This window comes from Sus scrofa, chromosome 1, assembly GCF_000003025.6.
Source record: "Sus scrofa isolate TJ Tabasco breed Duroc chromosome 1, Sscrofa11.1, whole genome shotgun sequence".
NCBI classification, from domain to species: Eukaryota; Metazoa; Chordata; class Mammalia; order Artiodactyla; family Suidae; genus Sus; species Sus scrofa.
Genome location: NC_010443.5, coordinates 102,563,855 through 102,581,418, shown reverse-complemented (window position 1 = coordinate 102,581,418; position 17,564 = coordinate 102,563,855). Strand labels below are relative to the sequence as shown.

Below are 17,564 nucleotides of genomic sequence, written 5' to 3'. Positions count from 1 at the left end.
TATATAATAATCTCCATGAAAAAAAAATTGTTTCTGTATCCTAATAGCTCCAGTTAATTACTAAGGCTTATGAGGAAAAATGTTTTTGGAAAGCTTGTGAGCTATAATCACTATAATCATCACTGGAAATAAGTTTCAAAAATATTAAGTTGCACTTGTATTCATTTAGACTCAATGATGGAACTCAAAAGAGGTTTGTAGTTTTAATGAGCATCCCAGTTTGTGTGAGGGAAACTGTCTAATGCCTCATTTTCCAGTTTGGGTCTACCAATATATTAGTCTAGCACATGGAACTGGCTCTTCTAAATTATTTATAGAACTCCTGGAGTAATTTGATCCCACACGAAATACTACTGAGCATTTAAATGAGAGGAACTCTTCTCATATTTAGAGACAAAAATTCAACCTAATTGACCATCGGTGACTAATATCAAGATAAAAAATACATCACTTTAGCACTAGTTACATTCTCTTTTACAAAGTTGTTTATGTTCTATTACACAGACAAATTAAATTCCAACAGATCTTGAAGCATTGAGACTAATTGTACAAGTTTTCATTGCTTTACACAATCCCACTGAAGTTACTGTATGTGTCCACATTTACTAAGAAGTACTTTACTTAGTTGCAGCTAATATACAATTATGTGAGTATGCACCCAAATATTCCTCTTGTACATTTGAATTTGAAGGTACTCTTCTCATATTGACAGGCAACAAGTCACAAAAGCAGAACAAAGGTCTTCTGATTTTATGCTTTGGTGTTCATGACCAGACCTTACTTTTGCTAATATATGATTACTGCCTTAATCCAATGTTAAAAATTCTACATCATTTGTAATCAGTAACCTCTTCCAGTGGAGGACAAAGAATTGATAATAACTCACATTTTCCCAAATGCTTAACTACTATATTTCTCTTCCCATAGTGAGGGACTCTAATTTGTTACTAATGTTGAAGGAAAAACACAAAACCAGCATTAGCAAATACTCAATCATAACATGAGACCCATACCCCATACTGATTTCTTCTGTGGAAGGTATGATTCAGACATTGACCCAGTAAATCTACATTTAGGAAATATTTATAATAGCATGTGTTCATTTGTGAATTTGCATATTCATTTGCCTTTTTTTGTGTGTGTGCATAACAGAATATGAAGAATACATTACTTCTCCCCCAGCAACCTTATTCTATCATCACCTATTTTTGCCATTACATTTAAAATATTCCAGGTTGCATATGCTCTGATTACAGCTGCATTCCCAATTCCTTTGCCCTCATCTTCTCTGCCAAACAGTTAGGTATTTCTAGTTACCTTGACAATAGACCATTGCCAGGAAATGTAATACTACCTTAGCTGCCAGAACCAGAATCACTGACTCAGAGGTAACTGATAACTTACATCTACCTTATCCTTGCTCCTTCTTTGGTCTCTATGCTCCCCATACACCCACCCCCCAAACCCTCGTCCCAGTACCAAAAAATATGCTTACTTTTCCTCCTTGCCACCAAATAATCTTAGTTATTACCTACCCACACTCCAGTTTACTGGCTAATGACTCAAGGGTAACTAATTCATCAGCGTCTGCTATGCCAACCAGATCCTAAGATATTGCTGACCTGTCTGAAAATCTGGCCATTGAAACATCTTATTCTTATGATAATTAACACATTGATTCTTTTTTTTTTCTGTTTTTTTTTTAGGGCCATACCTGAGGCATATGAAGTTCCCAGACCAGGGTCAAACTGGAGCTATAGCTGCCAGCCTACACAACAGCCACAGCAACATGGCATGGATCCCCAACCCACTGAGCAAGGCCAGGGATTGAATCCACATCCTTATGGATACTAGTCGGATTCGTTTCCACTGCACCATGATGGGAAATCCAACACATTCATTCATGACGCTTTTCTTTTTAATGCCTGCACCCACACAATATGGAAGTTTCTGGGCCAAGGATTGAAGCCAAGCATGATCAAATCCAAGCCATAGCTGGGCAACTCTGGATCCTTAAGCCACTGTGAGCGCCTGGGAATCACCCCACAACTCCGGAGTGACCCGAGAGCTGCAGTCAGATTCTTAATCCACTGTGCCACAGCAGGAACTCCTGATTCTTGACACTTTTTGACTGGGCTATTCACTGAATAGTAGACTGAGCTACAGTTAATCTCCGTTTGGAAAGAGGACTTCTTAACTAATGCCCTTCACTGAACGATAAACAAATAAAACTAAAACAAATAACAACAATAAAATATTTCTTTAGGCCTTAGTAGAGATGAATAGATGATAGATGTGATATACATTAGCTAAGCTAAAATATTTTAATTTGCATTCACCACCGTGGAATGCAGAAGTTCCCAGGCCAGGTATCAAACCCACACCACAGCTAGGACAGTGCTGTGGAACTCCCATGGCTAAGCATTTTTGATGCCTATGCGAAGTTCTCTTAAACATCCATCGTCTGAGTGTGTAGGTGGATGTGTGTTCATGTTTACATTAGGTACATAGAGAGATGATCAGTGGGCTGGAACTGTGTGTATGGTATAACAGCGTGAGATGTATGTCATTACTGATAGCACTTCCTCTAGCACTATTATTTTTTTTAAATGCCATTGATCACTTGATCTTTATCTAGAGGAAACCACGTATCTATTTGAGATGTTCCAGTGCCCACATTTCAATATTTTTCCAAAACTTATTTTCTGGAGAGAAAAACAAGTCATTAACTCAATTTAATTTCATAGAAGATGTTTATTTCCTAAGTCACTAATTGCTGAAGAGGGAAGTGCTAACTGTATATAAAAGACTAGGTTCAAACTTCATTAGGCTTATGTAAATATCCAATGACAATGGGCACTGCCTGGAACAGGTCATTGTGTGCGCTTCAGTGAGAAGCAGATTGTTATGGTTGCCAAGAGAAACTATGAGCTGTAAGCGTGTGAACAGGCCAAAGCTGAACAGCTGGGCCACACGGGCCCACGATGCACCGGAAAATATACGGTGACCATTTATTGTTGGATCTTAAACAGAGAGGGCTCTGTTCTTCCTGCCATGGTCAGCCTCATTGCTGAGTTTATATTTATAGCTGGCTCTTCACCATCTGTGCACGCGGCCTCCACCGTGTCTCTATGGATTTGGGGAGGAATTATTTGAAGACCTGATTAAATAGCCAGGAAGAAGCAATCCATCATTTACAAGGAAGGGGATGTAAGACAGCCACAATGGTGTTCTGTCACGCTTTTGGATTTTTGTCTTTATTTTCTTGTACTTGCTTTCTAATCCAATGCCAGAGACAATAAACACTACTGGCCAAGAGGGTAGAATCCACTGACAACATTTTAACATCTAGATGAGAAAATAATGAATTTTCAAGATTTTCTCCAAGGCTTGCCCTAGCCAGGAGGTAAATGATATTTCTGCTGAGGGGAGCTTTGCTCTTGCATGGTCACGTAGACTGAAAGGAATCAGGGCCTGAATAGAATCAAGATACTGTTAATAAAGAGCTACTTGTTGAAATCAGAGCCTCCTGGTGTAAGTAAGGTTGAATGCCTATAATTACTTTATTGAATGAACTGAACTACTGGAATATTAAGGAAAAACAGTTTTCCTTTTTCCTGTTGTCCACTTTCAAGCACACTCTTTTGGATTTCTTTCTAACCCCAGATAGTAACTGGGGTCAATCCTTAGGTCCTAAGGGCATCTTAAAATATTTTAAGCTATTATTAAGGCCTTTAAGCCTTATTTTCAGGCTTCCCACTGTGGCTCAGTAGGTTAAGGACCCAACACAGTGTCTGTGAGGATGTGGGTTCAATCCCTGGCCTCACTCAGTAGGCTAAGGAATCCAGCATTGTCACAAGCTGCAGCGCAGGTCACAGAGGCAGCTCAGATCTTGCATTGCCGTGGTTGTGTCCTAGGCTGGCAGCTACAGCTCCAATTCTACCCCTAGCCTAGGAACTTCCATATGCTGTGGGTATGACACTGAAAAGAGAAAAAAAAACAAACTTATTTTCAGGTATTAAAAAACACAACAACAACAACAGCAAAATATACCAGTGAGATCTAAATCAAGACATTAACCTAATGTTAATAGCTTAATGTTAATAGGTTAAATGGGGAAGAGCGGTGGGAATGTCTGTTACCTGCTTTGTTTTGCTTTGTTTTGTTTTTATTGTCTTGGGTTTATATTCTCCTCCCCTCTGCCTAGGGCATCACAAGTGTAAAAGGAGAGGATGGATTTGGAGTAAAGAGACAAAAGCTATTTTTCTCAGCTTTCACTCTCACGAGTCCACTGTCACGGAAAGCATCCATATACCTCTTTTTTGTGGAGCTCAGTGGGATCTTTAGAGGCCCTTTCCCTGACCCCCAGGGGCACTGTTCCTGGACCCCTTCCTGAAGCAGGTGCAACAGGGTCTGGTTGGCTTTCTGCACCAGCTCCCAGCTCAGTTACACTCCAGGCAGCCCCCCTCAAGTGTATTTTGGATGCTGCAACCTCAGCAGCCAAGACCCTCTTGGTCAGGGTCCTTTCAGGAGGTCTGCAGCCCTGCTTTCTTAAAGTTCAACTCACAAGCTGTTCTTCCCAAAGGTAGAAATAGAGCTTCATCCCGCAGTTGCCTTCCCCTTCCTGCCCCTGGGATCGTGGGCAACTCCAGACAGGTTTTAGTCATGATAAGTTGCCCATTTTCCATTTTTGTAAACATTCACACACACAGATAGACACACACTGTTCAAGGGGTATTCTGGGTATTTCTACAACTTGACTTGTGAGGGAAAGAAAATACCATGGGGTCATGTCTAATCCTATGAATGTCAACACTTCAAAGAATCCTCCATCCCTAACGGCAGTAACAGGGAATGATAACTGGCCCTGTTTGGCACTTGCCAACAAGTCCCAGGAGAATGTGCCCCGTACTTCTCTTTAGCAATATGGGACTACTTAATCTTGCACTTTCCTCAGCTTTACCGCCTCAGCTGAAAATCAATGTTAACCAGAATTCTCTTGTTCTGTGATGTGTGGGGCAGCTGGCATTAGTATAAATGTTGCCACATTGTCGTTGCTAATGATGTAGATGGAGTTTTTAAACCGTGGCTCACGTTAGGGACCTTGATTTCAGAGGTTTCTTTTCTCTTACTTATCCATTACTGTTTCAGCAGAAGAGAACGTACTTAGACACACAAATGAAGTTACAGCAACACGTAAGACACATTAAAGGAATGGTAACAGTCCTTCAGAAAGATCGGTGATCTTGAACAAGTTAATTGTCCCTTTCAATTCCTAGATAGATTCTTTCATTCCTTTACTCCTTTAGGACTATTGTTCTATGGTTACTTATTTTGCTTGGTTTTAATCAAGAAAAAAATGTGGAAGTCACCATCGTGAGCATTATTATGAGAGTCTTAGGATAACTGGTTAGAAATGCACAAAATATAAGGCCTTAATAGGCACATTTTAAGTGAAAGAAGCCAAAGAAAGACTATGTATCATATGCTTCTAAAGCTATAGAGAAATGGCTGCTTTCTATTAAACTCACTTCAGGGAACGTTTAAGACAAGATTGAGGTGAGAGGAAGGAAACTGGTCAAAGAGGCTGAAATCAACACACTGTATATATAAAAGGAGGTATTAATGTTTTAAAGTATTTGGATCTATGTAAACAAATGTTCAGTCTATACTTTAAAAAAAAATAGATGTTTTTGACCTTTAGTGTAACCACATTTCAAAGCAGCTGACCAATTAGTTTTTTTGGGGTTTAGTTTTTTGTTTGGTAGAAATTGCATTGTTGTGAGAATATTGCATGACATGTTTAATGAAGACTTATGCTAGTTTTGAATATACCACAATATTAAATCCCTAAAAGACTACAGAACAAAATAAAACATTTTTTTCAATTACAGAAAAAAAGACAATTTATCAAAATCTGTTTTTATAAAAGAGAGAGATTGTTATTTTCAAGTGATTATTTCTATGATTTTCTTGCCAACTTCCATTGATTTAACAGTATAGAGAAGTTCCTGTTGTGGCTCAGAGGGTTATGAATCCAACTAGTATCCATGAGGATGCAGGTTGATCCCTGGCATTCCTTAGTGGGTTAAAGATCTGGTTTTGCCGTAAGCTGTGGTGTAGGCCAGCAGCTGTAGTTCCGATTCTCCCCCTAGCCTGGGAACTCCATATGGCACAAGTGCAGCTTTAAATAGCAGCAAAAAAAAAAAAAAAAGAAAGAAAGAAAAAAAAAGAAAAGAAAAGAAAAAAGACTATCAATCTATAAACAGGCATGTGCATGCATACACATAAATGCTTATCTATTACATACACATATGTGCAAGTTCCATATATAGATTTTATATCCATATGAAACACTGAAAAGAAAGCCAGGCCACAAAAGAGAGAAGAGGCAGTGATTTAGTAGTTGTTGTCTTGACAACCAGAGGCACCTATTGTTCGTAATGACTGTATCTCGCTGAATGGAGATACATATTGATAGAGATAAAAACAGATATAATGTCCTAGCTCAAATATACCACTGATACACAAATGTGCACCTTGATTAACTAAATAACTAAATAATTTCAAACTGACTTGGAGGATAGGGGAAACAAAACATATTTCCAGATGAAGCAGGCAGAACTATAACTACAGGACCCAGAACAAAGTTTGCCTCCTCTTACCAGGCTTAGGGACAATGAGTTGTGCACTGGTCTGAGCATTCCCAGCCTCGTTTTCAGCTACACACTGATAAAAGCCTTCGTCCGACTTCACCACCCCCAGGATTCGTAGGTTGCTTCCTCCCTAGGGAGATGAAAATGTAGGTAAAATATTTGGAAAAGGCAAAACAAAAAAAAAACCTTCAAGTGACACAATGAACACAAATTAGAATAAAACTTTGCAGAAGAAACCAGAAGGGAGACCAAGAGGGTTCTCAGCCTGACAGTATAGCCTATGTCACCTGGGAAATGTCACAGGTTCCCAAAACTCTGCTGAATCCTATGCATCAATTTAACCTAGTTCTGCAATATCTAAATGAGCAGTAAACAGAAAACCCTTTTATTTGGTTTGGAAGAAATAGAAGTTATTAGCATCAAAAGGAACTTATTCTTTTCCATGTATTGAAGGAAATACGTTCAGCAGCTGCTGGAGAAGGAAAAGAAAAAGCAAAAGGAAACAAAATATACTGATCTTTGCAACTTCTAAAGGACAAGAAATCTAGGTTGGATATTTTCTGGAAGTGTTTACTGAAGAGAAAAAAGTCTGAAAATCCTTTTAAAATTGTGTGCTCTTTCAGGGATATGGAGGAGGATATGGTGGATAATTTATACCCACATTGTTTTGGTTATACGGCTGAAATGTTTCACCTTCTGTAATCCATAAATTAAATAAAACGTTAGCTCATGTTTTATATAAATTGAGCCACCATGTTTCTCAAGGATGGATGATAAAATGATCTGAAACAGCATTTAATTACACTAACTCGGTTTTATCTTCGAGAGTATAAGAATTAGTTGAATAAGTGAGATGTGTTAAATCACTTCCCCTGCAGTCATTAAGAGATAAATATTACCTCATGGGGAATTCTTAATTGTTTTTAGTGTCTTGTAGTCAATTCTCAGCTGATATAAAATTCTTAGATAAAGCTGAGTAACTTCTAATTAACAGTTCTCATAAGTTACTAGTTGTGCTAAATGTTGCATGCGTGACCAACCGTGACTCTCAGGTATGTGGGGCTATTGGGGAAATATTTTTAAGCACAATTTAATGTGAAAAAGGCTCATACCATACATTTTCTTTTCATCTTAAAAAAAGGAACCATTTAAATAGGTTGGCTATAATGAGTCGTGCTGGGGGAACAATTATTCAAACTGTAGGAAAAAAATAAATGTTGCATTTTATCATGTGTCCTTAAGGGCACTCAACAATTTCCTCTATATGCAAGTAGCATATATTTTAGGTGTATACAACAGTTTTCAGTTGCTCCATGGCAGGTCATTTTTAATTCAGTGAAAGGGGAAATAGCATTGCACTTAAAGGAACTAAAGGATTGATGTGGCATTCAAAAGTTAAAATGTTTTCCTTTTCTTACTCTATTCCCAACCAATTAAACACATGCTGCTGAAGGTGAAAAATGGTAAGTGGTGATAAACATGATAAAGATATTCTTTATGGATGTATTTCTTAAGAGCCCTTATAGTATGATAAAATGCATGGATAAAGAGAGTATGAAAGTTTGCAAAAGTTGACTGATTATGGAAGAGGGACCCACCAGCAAGAGGCAGTGTAAAGCCATGGGGAGAGTTTGTGTCTGAATTCCATAGGGCACTTACACTCTTATCTCATTCTGCTTGGAAGACTACTTTTCTTTGACAAGGTCATGCCTGCATTCAAACATAAGAGACGTGGACCGAAAGCCTCCTTCTTTAGTTTGCAAAGTCCTTTGATATTTAAAAAGTGCTTTTGATATTTCTCATATATTCATACACTTGAATTCAGAACCTCTATTGATGGTCTACACCAAAAGGAGAGTGTTCATGGAATATTTTCTGTTTTTTTTTGTCTTTTTTATTAAATTATAGTTGATGTACAGTATTGTATCAATTTCTGCTGTACAATATAGAGTATTTTTAAATTAGCAAAGCATTCTGCTGGTAGCAGCAAAAACAATAATAATAATGACAGGTATTGATCACTCACTCTGTACCAGGACAACAACTCAGGGAATATAATACCATTATCCCATGATCCACTTCAGGACAGGGACAGAGTGTACATCAAACCTTATAGGAACTAACAGAACTGCTGTTGTTTGCTTCAATTTTCTTTCCAACATTTTAAATTACAAAGCAATGTGAGCTCTGGGTCTCCATGACTTCTCTGTCACTGCCACCACCATCATCACTGCTACCAACACCACTGCCCTTTTCCACTACTCGTGTAGGATCTGCTGGTCCTACCTGGGAGAGCAGCAAAGGAGCAAAGAATGGCCATCTACATTATCAAATAAGACCACCCTAATCAGAAGCAGCACATCTTACTGAAATTTGATGATAATGAGCAAAAGTTAAAGAAGAGATTCTTGGCTTCATATAGTCTCCAACTAGATTCTGTACTCTATTCTCCAAAGCACCACCAATGAGAATATTTAGAAACTATTTGTCCAAGGCCCTCTACATTTTGTTTGTTTAAAACCTCTTCTGTAAAAAAAAAGGGGGGGGGGGGTGGCTAGACTCTTTGACTACCCATTTATAGCTAAAAAATTCTACATCTAAAAAGTCATTTGCTTTATTAGAACCATGTTCACACATCATAAAAATTCCCAATGGGAACCTTGTTCCCAGAAAAGAAAAGCAGCTGAGAACATAGCAAGACAACGAACGGAATTGTAAAGCTAATACAAAAAAAAGAAAAAAAAAAAAAAAGATAATTACCACTATCTGAAAATAATCACTAGGAATGACCACATCTCCATTCTTCATCCAATTCACAGTGGGCACAGGCTTCCCAGAGACTGCACATTCAAACTCAATATCCATGCTTTCATAGGCATAGAGGTTGGAAGGGTGATTTAAAAACCATGGCGGAACTGTAAAGACAGAAAAAAAAAAAGTGAGTGGGTGGGGATGTGGACTTGCATGCTGAAGTCTTCTTTGGGTTAGAAACAAATATTGAAAATGTTTGCAATTCAAATCATTCGCTTAAACCCTTACTTTACAGAAACTGCTGGAGGACACGATGCACCCCACTGCCCAAATGCAGTCAAACAGTCGTATTAATGGTGTTTTGCCACAAAGAAATTAAAGAAAAAAAAAACTTGGAAAGATAATTGCGTATAATAAACATTCTGAATACCCAAGTTTTTGTATCCAGTTGACCTACATAAAGAATAATGGAAAGGAAGCTATGGAAACTATGCTGATAAAGCAAATAAAAGGAAGCTGATGTGACTGAGACAACCTGAAGTATACGACATGAAAGTTTAGTGCCATGTAATTCTAGACTTTCATTAAGATTTAGTTAATGTGATGGACTCATTTCTGTTGAAACTGGCTGCGGTGATAGGACACTAAAAATTACTATCATCTTTACTCTGGCACATTCCTATTGTCCTAATAATCACCTATTGGAATGCATCATTATATTGTATTACTGTTTTCTCAGCACAATATATGATATAGTAATTTAATGTCTTAATTACCATAATACTAGTTACTCAATGATAGAAATTTGCAATTGAAAGGAAATTACAAATGTAAGATAATACACCTTTGCTGGCAAATGTCTCACACTTGGTCCCTCAAAACCCTGCCCAGGAGAGGAAAATTTTAAAAAGTGATATCATCTTCTTCCCCCTGGGCAATCTTGAAATGATGTCAGACTTGAATATTTATATTGTCTGAGATCCAGGTTAAATTCACAACGAAGGAGCAGCCTTGATCTCCTTTTCACTTTGGGAATAAATATGCATTTTTAGAAGACCTTTTTAAAGATAGACTGTGTTGTCATTGTATGCTCAGTGAGGAAGGAGTGATAAGTTTGCTTCCTTGAGTAACCACCACACTTTGCTCCTTCCAACTGCTATGACAATACTTTCCCCTGAAGCCAAAGTGTATTTGAAATCTTTGATGGTCACTGCCTTCCAGATAAAGAGAGAGCCAGTGGAAAACACCTATGACTCAAGTCTTAGTTGTCCTATTGAATGATCTTGGAAGTCAAATCAGTCAATCAATCAATCAATCCTTCACTCACTACTTCCTTGTCTTAGTTTCCTAGTTTTTAACTAAACACTTGGAACTTTAGTACTAAACAACTTTTAAAAGTCTTTCATCTTACACAAGGGCAAATTGGTATGCATTAATATTCAGCTGGGATGCGTTAATATTCACAAACCAAAGATGTGAAAAAAAAATTGTGTCTGGAATCTTTCCTATAGAGAATGTATCACCATTGTATACAGAGCTAATTATTTATAATTTAGACTAATATTAGAGTGAGACACTTTATTCTTTCACCGAATTTACTGAGAATGAACCAACATCAGAAATATTTTTTGAGTGCCTCTGAGCAGATACATTAATTGTCTCTTTTGGATTCTGTTTTCACTTTTATTACAGATTTTGATCAAGTATTTATTTATCAGCTGATAGCCAAGATTTATTGAGAGCTGACTGAACAATGTACTAGTCTATGCTATTTATTATTGGCACCATAGCTATTGGAAGCAGGCTCTATCATTCTCATTTTAAAAATGAAGAGGCTGAGGTGTTTACTTTTCCAAACCATATACCTTGTGGGTTCTAGACCCAGAGAGGGTGAATCTGCTGCCTACATTCTGAACTATTTTGTAATAGGAAAATTCCAATGCCAAATTCTGATGGAAAATTATTTTGCCACTGGAAAATTCTGATGGGATGATAACTCAAAAATTTTCCCAAAGCCTCAGAGATAATAGAAATTAAGCAATTAGAGCAACTGAAAAATAATATCACATTGTCTACTCCTCTCCATTTAAGTCCTTTTTTCCTGGTGCCATGAAAAAGGCCTGAGTCTACTTAGCTCTAGGGTTCACTTTCATTGGAATTCCTGAAATCATCTGTGCCTACATCAAAATTTTCAAAATTTAGGTGACTTCCATTGGTGGATCTTGAAAGTAATTTATGGAGTTAAGGCTAAACTTGTATATATGTATATAGCACACATACATATAAGTATATATGTATATATACATACATACATACACACACATATATGTGGGGGAGGAGAGAGAGAGGGAGAAGTAGAATAGGAAGGATTAAGAGTATAGAAGGAACAAACTATCAAATCTAAATTGAAGAAAAACAAAGAGCAATTTCAAGAGACCAAAAAATGGAGCCAGATTATTCTGGTTTAATCCCAGTCCTCCACTCACTACAAGTGTTTTAGCTGTCCTTGTCTAAAATTTGGATATAAGAATTGAGGCTAACAAAGAACAATTAATATTTGGAAATGACAGTGCACAATTGTGCTTATAAATAGAAAAAAACATCAGCATGCATCACCTCCTAGATACTGCACAGGATATATGTAACCATGTACATAAGTATATAAATAAACAGCTGTGTCTCTGTATGTGTATGCATATCCTCTTACTGATTTTTTTTTCCCTCATCCTCCAGTTTGCTGTATCTTTTTGTATTCTCAATTTCCAAATGAGTGTGCTTCATATAGCAAAATTTCTTCAAACTACTGAACGCAAGCGATGGCTGTTTTCTAATAGTATCATGTAGATTCATCCATTTGTTTCCTTAACTTGAGGAGGAGGAATCATCATCCTGTTTATTACTTCTCAAAGGAATTAAATCCATTAAAGCTGATCAGAGAGCAAATCCTCAAAACCTTCTGTTATTGTTGATGACCCTTGAACAACATGGGGGTTAGGGACACCAAGCCTCCATGAAATCCTCATGTAATTTTACAGTCGGGTGTCCTCATCCACAGTTCCACATCCTCAGATCATGTAGTGCAGTTGTATGTGTTTAATGAAAGAAACCCATGTATAAGTGGACCCACACTGCTCAAATCTGTACTCCTCAAGGGTCAATGGTAAGAATAACTTCTGATTAAGTAAGGTAGTAATCATTTGATTTAAGCATGTAGTTATAATAGTAAACTGGTGAATACCAAGAATGTCTCAGCAATGTTTTTCTGCATCCAAATATATCCATGAGTCATAATCTATAATCTGTAATTCTCTCATGATCCCCAGTCTCTCAGCATGACAGTGGGTATTTCATCTTCCCTGGCTGTCTTCCTATTTTCACTTCTATATCAGGTTCTCCCACATTCACAATATACCAGATAGTGAATGGAAATGAAAAAAATAGCCTCTTTCACTTAGATGGGAAGCTGAAACACCAAGAAGCAAAGCACATGTCAAAAACAAGTCCGTGTGATGATCACTGTACAACTATGAATGTCATAAAATTCATTCAGTTTTGGAAAAAAAAGAGTCGAAATCCCATGTTTTTTGAACGTATACTATCCATCCTGGGCTGCATTTCCAGTCATCAGTAGACCACGTGGTAAGGACAAGAGCTAACGATTTCTCTTCATATCTTGGTGCCTAATACAGTAGCTCATTCTTAGCACATGCTCAGTAATGATTTGCTATTGATACTAAAAAAGAATTCAAACAACAAAATGGACATGATTACCCTTCGCTGTGATAGTATTGGTATAAGATGATGAGGAAGAGACTGGATGATGTACTTACAAAATAATGTTATTTTATTGTCCTGGAAAAGTAAATGTCCACGCATGATGTGAGAAAAAATAATGAGCAAAAAATGAGATAGCATGACTGGAGAAAAGACTGTGTATTTATTATTTTGGATAGCTTTCAGAAATATTCTTAAAGCTTTTCTCTGTTGGAACAAAAAATAAAATACTTATAGGATTTGGGGAAGGATCTTGAAAAGGTATAAAGATACAGACCTGTGTTGGATTAGAAATTAGGTAACACTTTTTCAACCTTGCTTTTAAATAACGCATGAACACACTGATACCTACTTTCCTGAACTGAACATCTACGTATCCTTTATATACACTATGTCTCAATTTAACCATCAACCTAGCCTTTTCTAATCTCAAGTCTTTGTTCATTCAATTTTATCATCCTTAACTGTTTTCCATTTCATCTTGGAGTGTGCCTCTGCTACCTAGCTTTTGTGAATTCACTTCTCAAAAAAAAAAAAAAAAATGTTTTTTTTCCTTGTAAAACTTTCTATCCTTTTAGATATGCTTTGCCATACATTTTAACCGACAAGGTATTTTAAGCAGTTGCCTAACCATCACTTTTTAAAGCCTAACATGAATGCTAACACGAATTCAATGCAGTGCTTAATGAAATTTTGATCAGTATGCTGTCTTAGAGAGTGGACAAATGGAGTTTACCCAATTTGTCTCTTTTTATTTGATCTCATGTTTTTACTGTGATGAGCAGACTAAGATCTTTTCATCCCATTTCAGGATTGGGTCTTAAAATTTAGGACCTAGGTATAACCACATTACACTTTTCACTGGTCTGGAGTAATAGATTCTCAACACAAATAGAAACTGGGACTAATGAGTGAATATGACTTATCAATATCTGTGTACATGTTTCATAGCATTTTTTTTTATCATAAATCCCTGCCTTTGCGTTTCTGTTGTGGCTCAGTGGTTAACAAATCTGACTCGGAACCATGAGGTTGCAGGTTCGATCCCTGGCCTTGCTCAGTGGGTTAAGGATCCAGCATTGCTGTGAGCTGTGGTATAGGTTGCAGACACAGCTCAGATACCGCATTGCTATGGCTCTGGTGTAGGCCGGTGGCTACAGCTCTGATTAGATCCCTAGCCTGGGAACCCCCATATACCATGGGTGTGGCCCTAGAAAAGACAAAAAAAAAAAAAAATCCCTGCTTGGAACTACATTCCTCAGATAACACAATTTATATGTATTCTTTATTTTTCAAGTTTTATTGAAGTATAGTTAATTTTACAAGGTTGTGATAATTTCTACTGTACAACAAAGTGACCCAGTCATACATATACACTTATCAATTCTTAGATTCTTTTCCCACATAGATTATCACAGTATACTCAGTAGAGTTCTCTATGCTATACAGCAGGTCCCCTTTGGCCAATCATTCCATATATCTCCTTGTGCAGTCTTTAATATGAAAATAAACATTCTCTCTTCCATGAAAGCTTGCCTTTCATGAAGCTGAGAGTGGGTTTTCCTGTTTCTAGAAGTGGCTTAATTTCTATACCACTTATTATTGTTAGATATCTTTCATATACATTGTTATTGCCTAATAAGACAGAAGGTGAGGCCTGAAGCTTATGCTTTTTCTCTTAATCCCCCTAGAATATTAATATAGTCCTCCCTCCCTTGCATTCTTGTGGAAGTAATCATTCACTACTTTAAACTATTTGGTGGGCAGCAATTTCTTAATGACTAATAAAAACGAAGCACCATGAATTTTTGAGTTTATCAAATCATTTCATTCGCATAGTTTTAGTCCATTTCAGAAAATTGCTTAACATACACACACAAAGCTATAGCAATTTCAGGCAAGATATTGATTTTGTTATACTTTCCTTCCTTAGATAAAATAAAATTCATGACCAGAAATAAATTACCTACATTTTCATCAGATGATGGTATCTCAGGATCTTCTTAAGTATTTATAGTACATACAGAGAGAATTATTATAACTTGGAGCTGAGGGAAGAAGGAATAGTAACGCTAACAGAAATATGGAAAAAATATAATTCTGTTCTTGAAAGTGCTATCATGTTTAGAAATGACTGACAGATAAGCGACCCCTCTATACTGCAATCATTAGTGATGTAAATTAATCTTAAATTTAAGTAAAAGTTTTCTCTAAATTAAATTATCTTTTAAGTAAGTTTCAATGTTATGACATATCATTTGAATTCTGTAAAGTAAAATGTCTTCCATAATTTCAATCTCAAACAAACTCATCATCAACAATCTAAATAATACTAAGGGTTTTAGTTTACTTAAAATATGCCTCACAAGTTTATTTATGGTAATGTGCTAGATTACTCCCTAAACTTCTTTAGATTTGGATTCTCTCTCTCTCGCTTTTTTAAGTTCCTAGGCGAGGGGTCTAATCAGAGCTGCAGCTGCCTGCCTACACCACAGCCACAGCAACACCAACACAGGGTCCGAGCCATGTCTTCAACCTACACCATGGCTCACAACAACACCGGATGCTTAACCCACTGAGTGAAGCAAGGGATCGAACCCACATCCTCATGGATACTAATTGGCTTTATAGACCACTGAGCCACAATGGGAACTCCCTTTTTTGACTTTTAGATAAGGTATTTATCTATTCTTTTACAGTTATTTAGGTACAAAATAAATGTAGGTCAATTCTAAAATATGGCTCTAATACACATAATTAATGCTCTCTGTATTACCCTGACTTTGAAAAGATTCCATATATCATAAAGATTTACCACAGCTCTTGGAAACTGCAAGAATGAATTTTCAAAGCAAAGCATGTGTTTTAAATGAACAAAAGGCATCATAAATCACTGGTGAATGATAAACAAGAATCAGGGGGAAAAAACAGATTGGTGAGATTTTATTAGGAGGAAAATAGAAATTACCATGATCCTAGAGGGGCTACATTTTCACCCTGGGAACAGTAGAAAGCTAGGTAGCTTCCCTGAAACAGAGTGCTTCTATTGCTCCAGGCATTTTAGAGTTAATTTGCTGTTGATCTACAGACATAAACTCCTTAGTCTTCTCTTGATTGCAAATACCTGAAGATTCCTACCATATCAAATATCTAAAATATGTTTGCTGCCAACTCGTGTTTTCTATACTCAAAATAAATGAGTTCTTTCAAGTGCCGTCTCACAACTGCACCAATAGATGATTTTACCTTAAGGAGCCATAGTTTGATATGTAATCACATTTAGATGACTACAAAGGAAGCCATCTGGTGTTGAATGTAGGTTTAGCAATAACATTTCACAGTGGGGGAATACTCTATAAACTCAGGCTTCCATATTCAATGTTCCTCAACAAAATCCTAGTTTTATGGAATAATGTTTCTAATGGACATTCAATTTATAGATTAGAAAATGTTCTTTCATCCCATAGTTTCAATTCTTTCTGTACCAACTTCTGTTGACAGAGTAACTTTCTTTTAGCTATCTTCATCTTTAAATGCATAATCCTCTTTCTTGATTTAACAAGAGGCTGAGTGGTGTATCTCTGCCCATTCCAATACTTTCTCCAGGCCTTTTCTTCTGTAGCAAGTGACTTGAAATCTGCTGAATATTTCTCTCTAGTTTGTTCTTTCCTATCTATATATCTGTCCTCCCCCGTAGGACTAGGTATTGAGATTGCATTTCATTCTCTATTTAAATTGTCCCTCACATATAAATGTCTGTAGTGTCTTAAAAAAAATTGAGGTTGGGGTAAGCTGAGTTGTTTTTTTTTTTGTTTTTTTGTTTTTTTGTTTTTGTTTTTTTTTTTGTTTTTGTTTTTGTTTTTTTTTTTTTGTCTTTTTGCCTTTTCTAGGGCCGCTCCTGCAGCATATGGAGGTTCCCAGACCAGGGGTCTAATTGGAGTTGTTGCTGCCGGCCTGCACCAGAGCCACAGCAACTCGGGATCCAAGTCCTGTCTGTGACCTACACCACAGCTCATGGCAACGCCGGATCCTTAACCCACTGAGCAAGGCCAGGGATCGAACCCACAACCTCATGGTTCCTAGTTGGAGTCGTTAACCACTGCGCCACAGTGGGAACTCCTAAGCTGAGTTCTACTATAAGTGGCTAGAAAGTATTCTGCATTGGAAACAAAAGTACAATTGGTTTTATTTATTTTTTTTTCTAAATACTAATATTGACTAGGGCTCCCATTGTTCTGAAAAAAGGAGTTTCAAGCTATGGATTTTATTCTTCGCATTTTCTATTCAAAAAAGTGGTTCATGTTCCAGAGAGAGAGGGGGAGGATTAGGTCCTCTTAAAAGCTGCCAGAATGTGCATTATCTTCTCCCCTGACATATGTGTAA

The 17,564-nt window shown here is 37.0% G+C and overlaps 1 protein-coding gene across 6 annotated transcripts in view; it reads right to left on the bottom strand.

Moving 5' to 3' along the window:
* The window catches only part of DCC (DCC netrin 1 receptor), a 1,568,393-nt gene that overhangs the window by 505,603 nt on the left and 1,045,226 nt on the right, over window positions 1–17,564 (bottom strand). For all 6 annotated transcript variants that reach the window (XM_021073445.1, XM_021073448.1, XM_021073456.1 and 3 more), the window contains 2 exons: window positions 9,417–9,571; window positions 6,666–6,786 (listed from right to left, as the gene is read on the bottom strand). In XM_021073445.1, coding sequence (XP_020929104.1) covers window positions 6,666–6,786; window positions 9,417–9,571 — 276 coding nt within the window. The remainder of the gene's footprint in view (window positions 1–6,665; window positions 6,787–9,416; window positions 9,572–17,564) is intronic.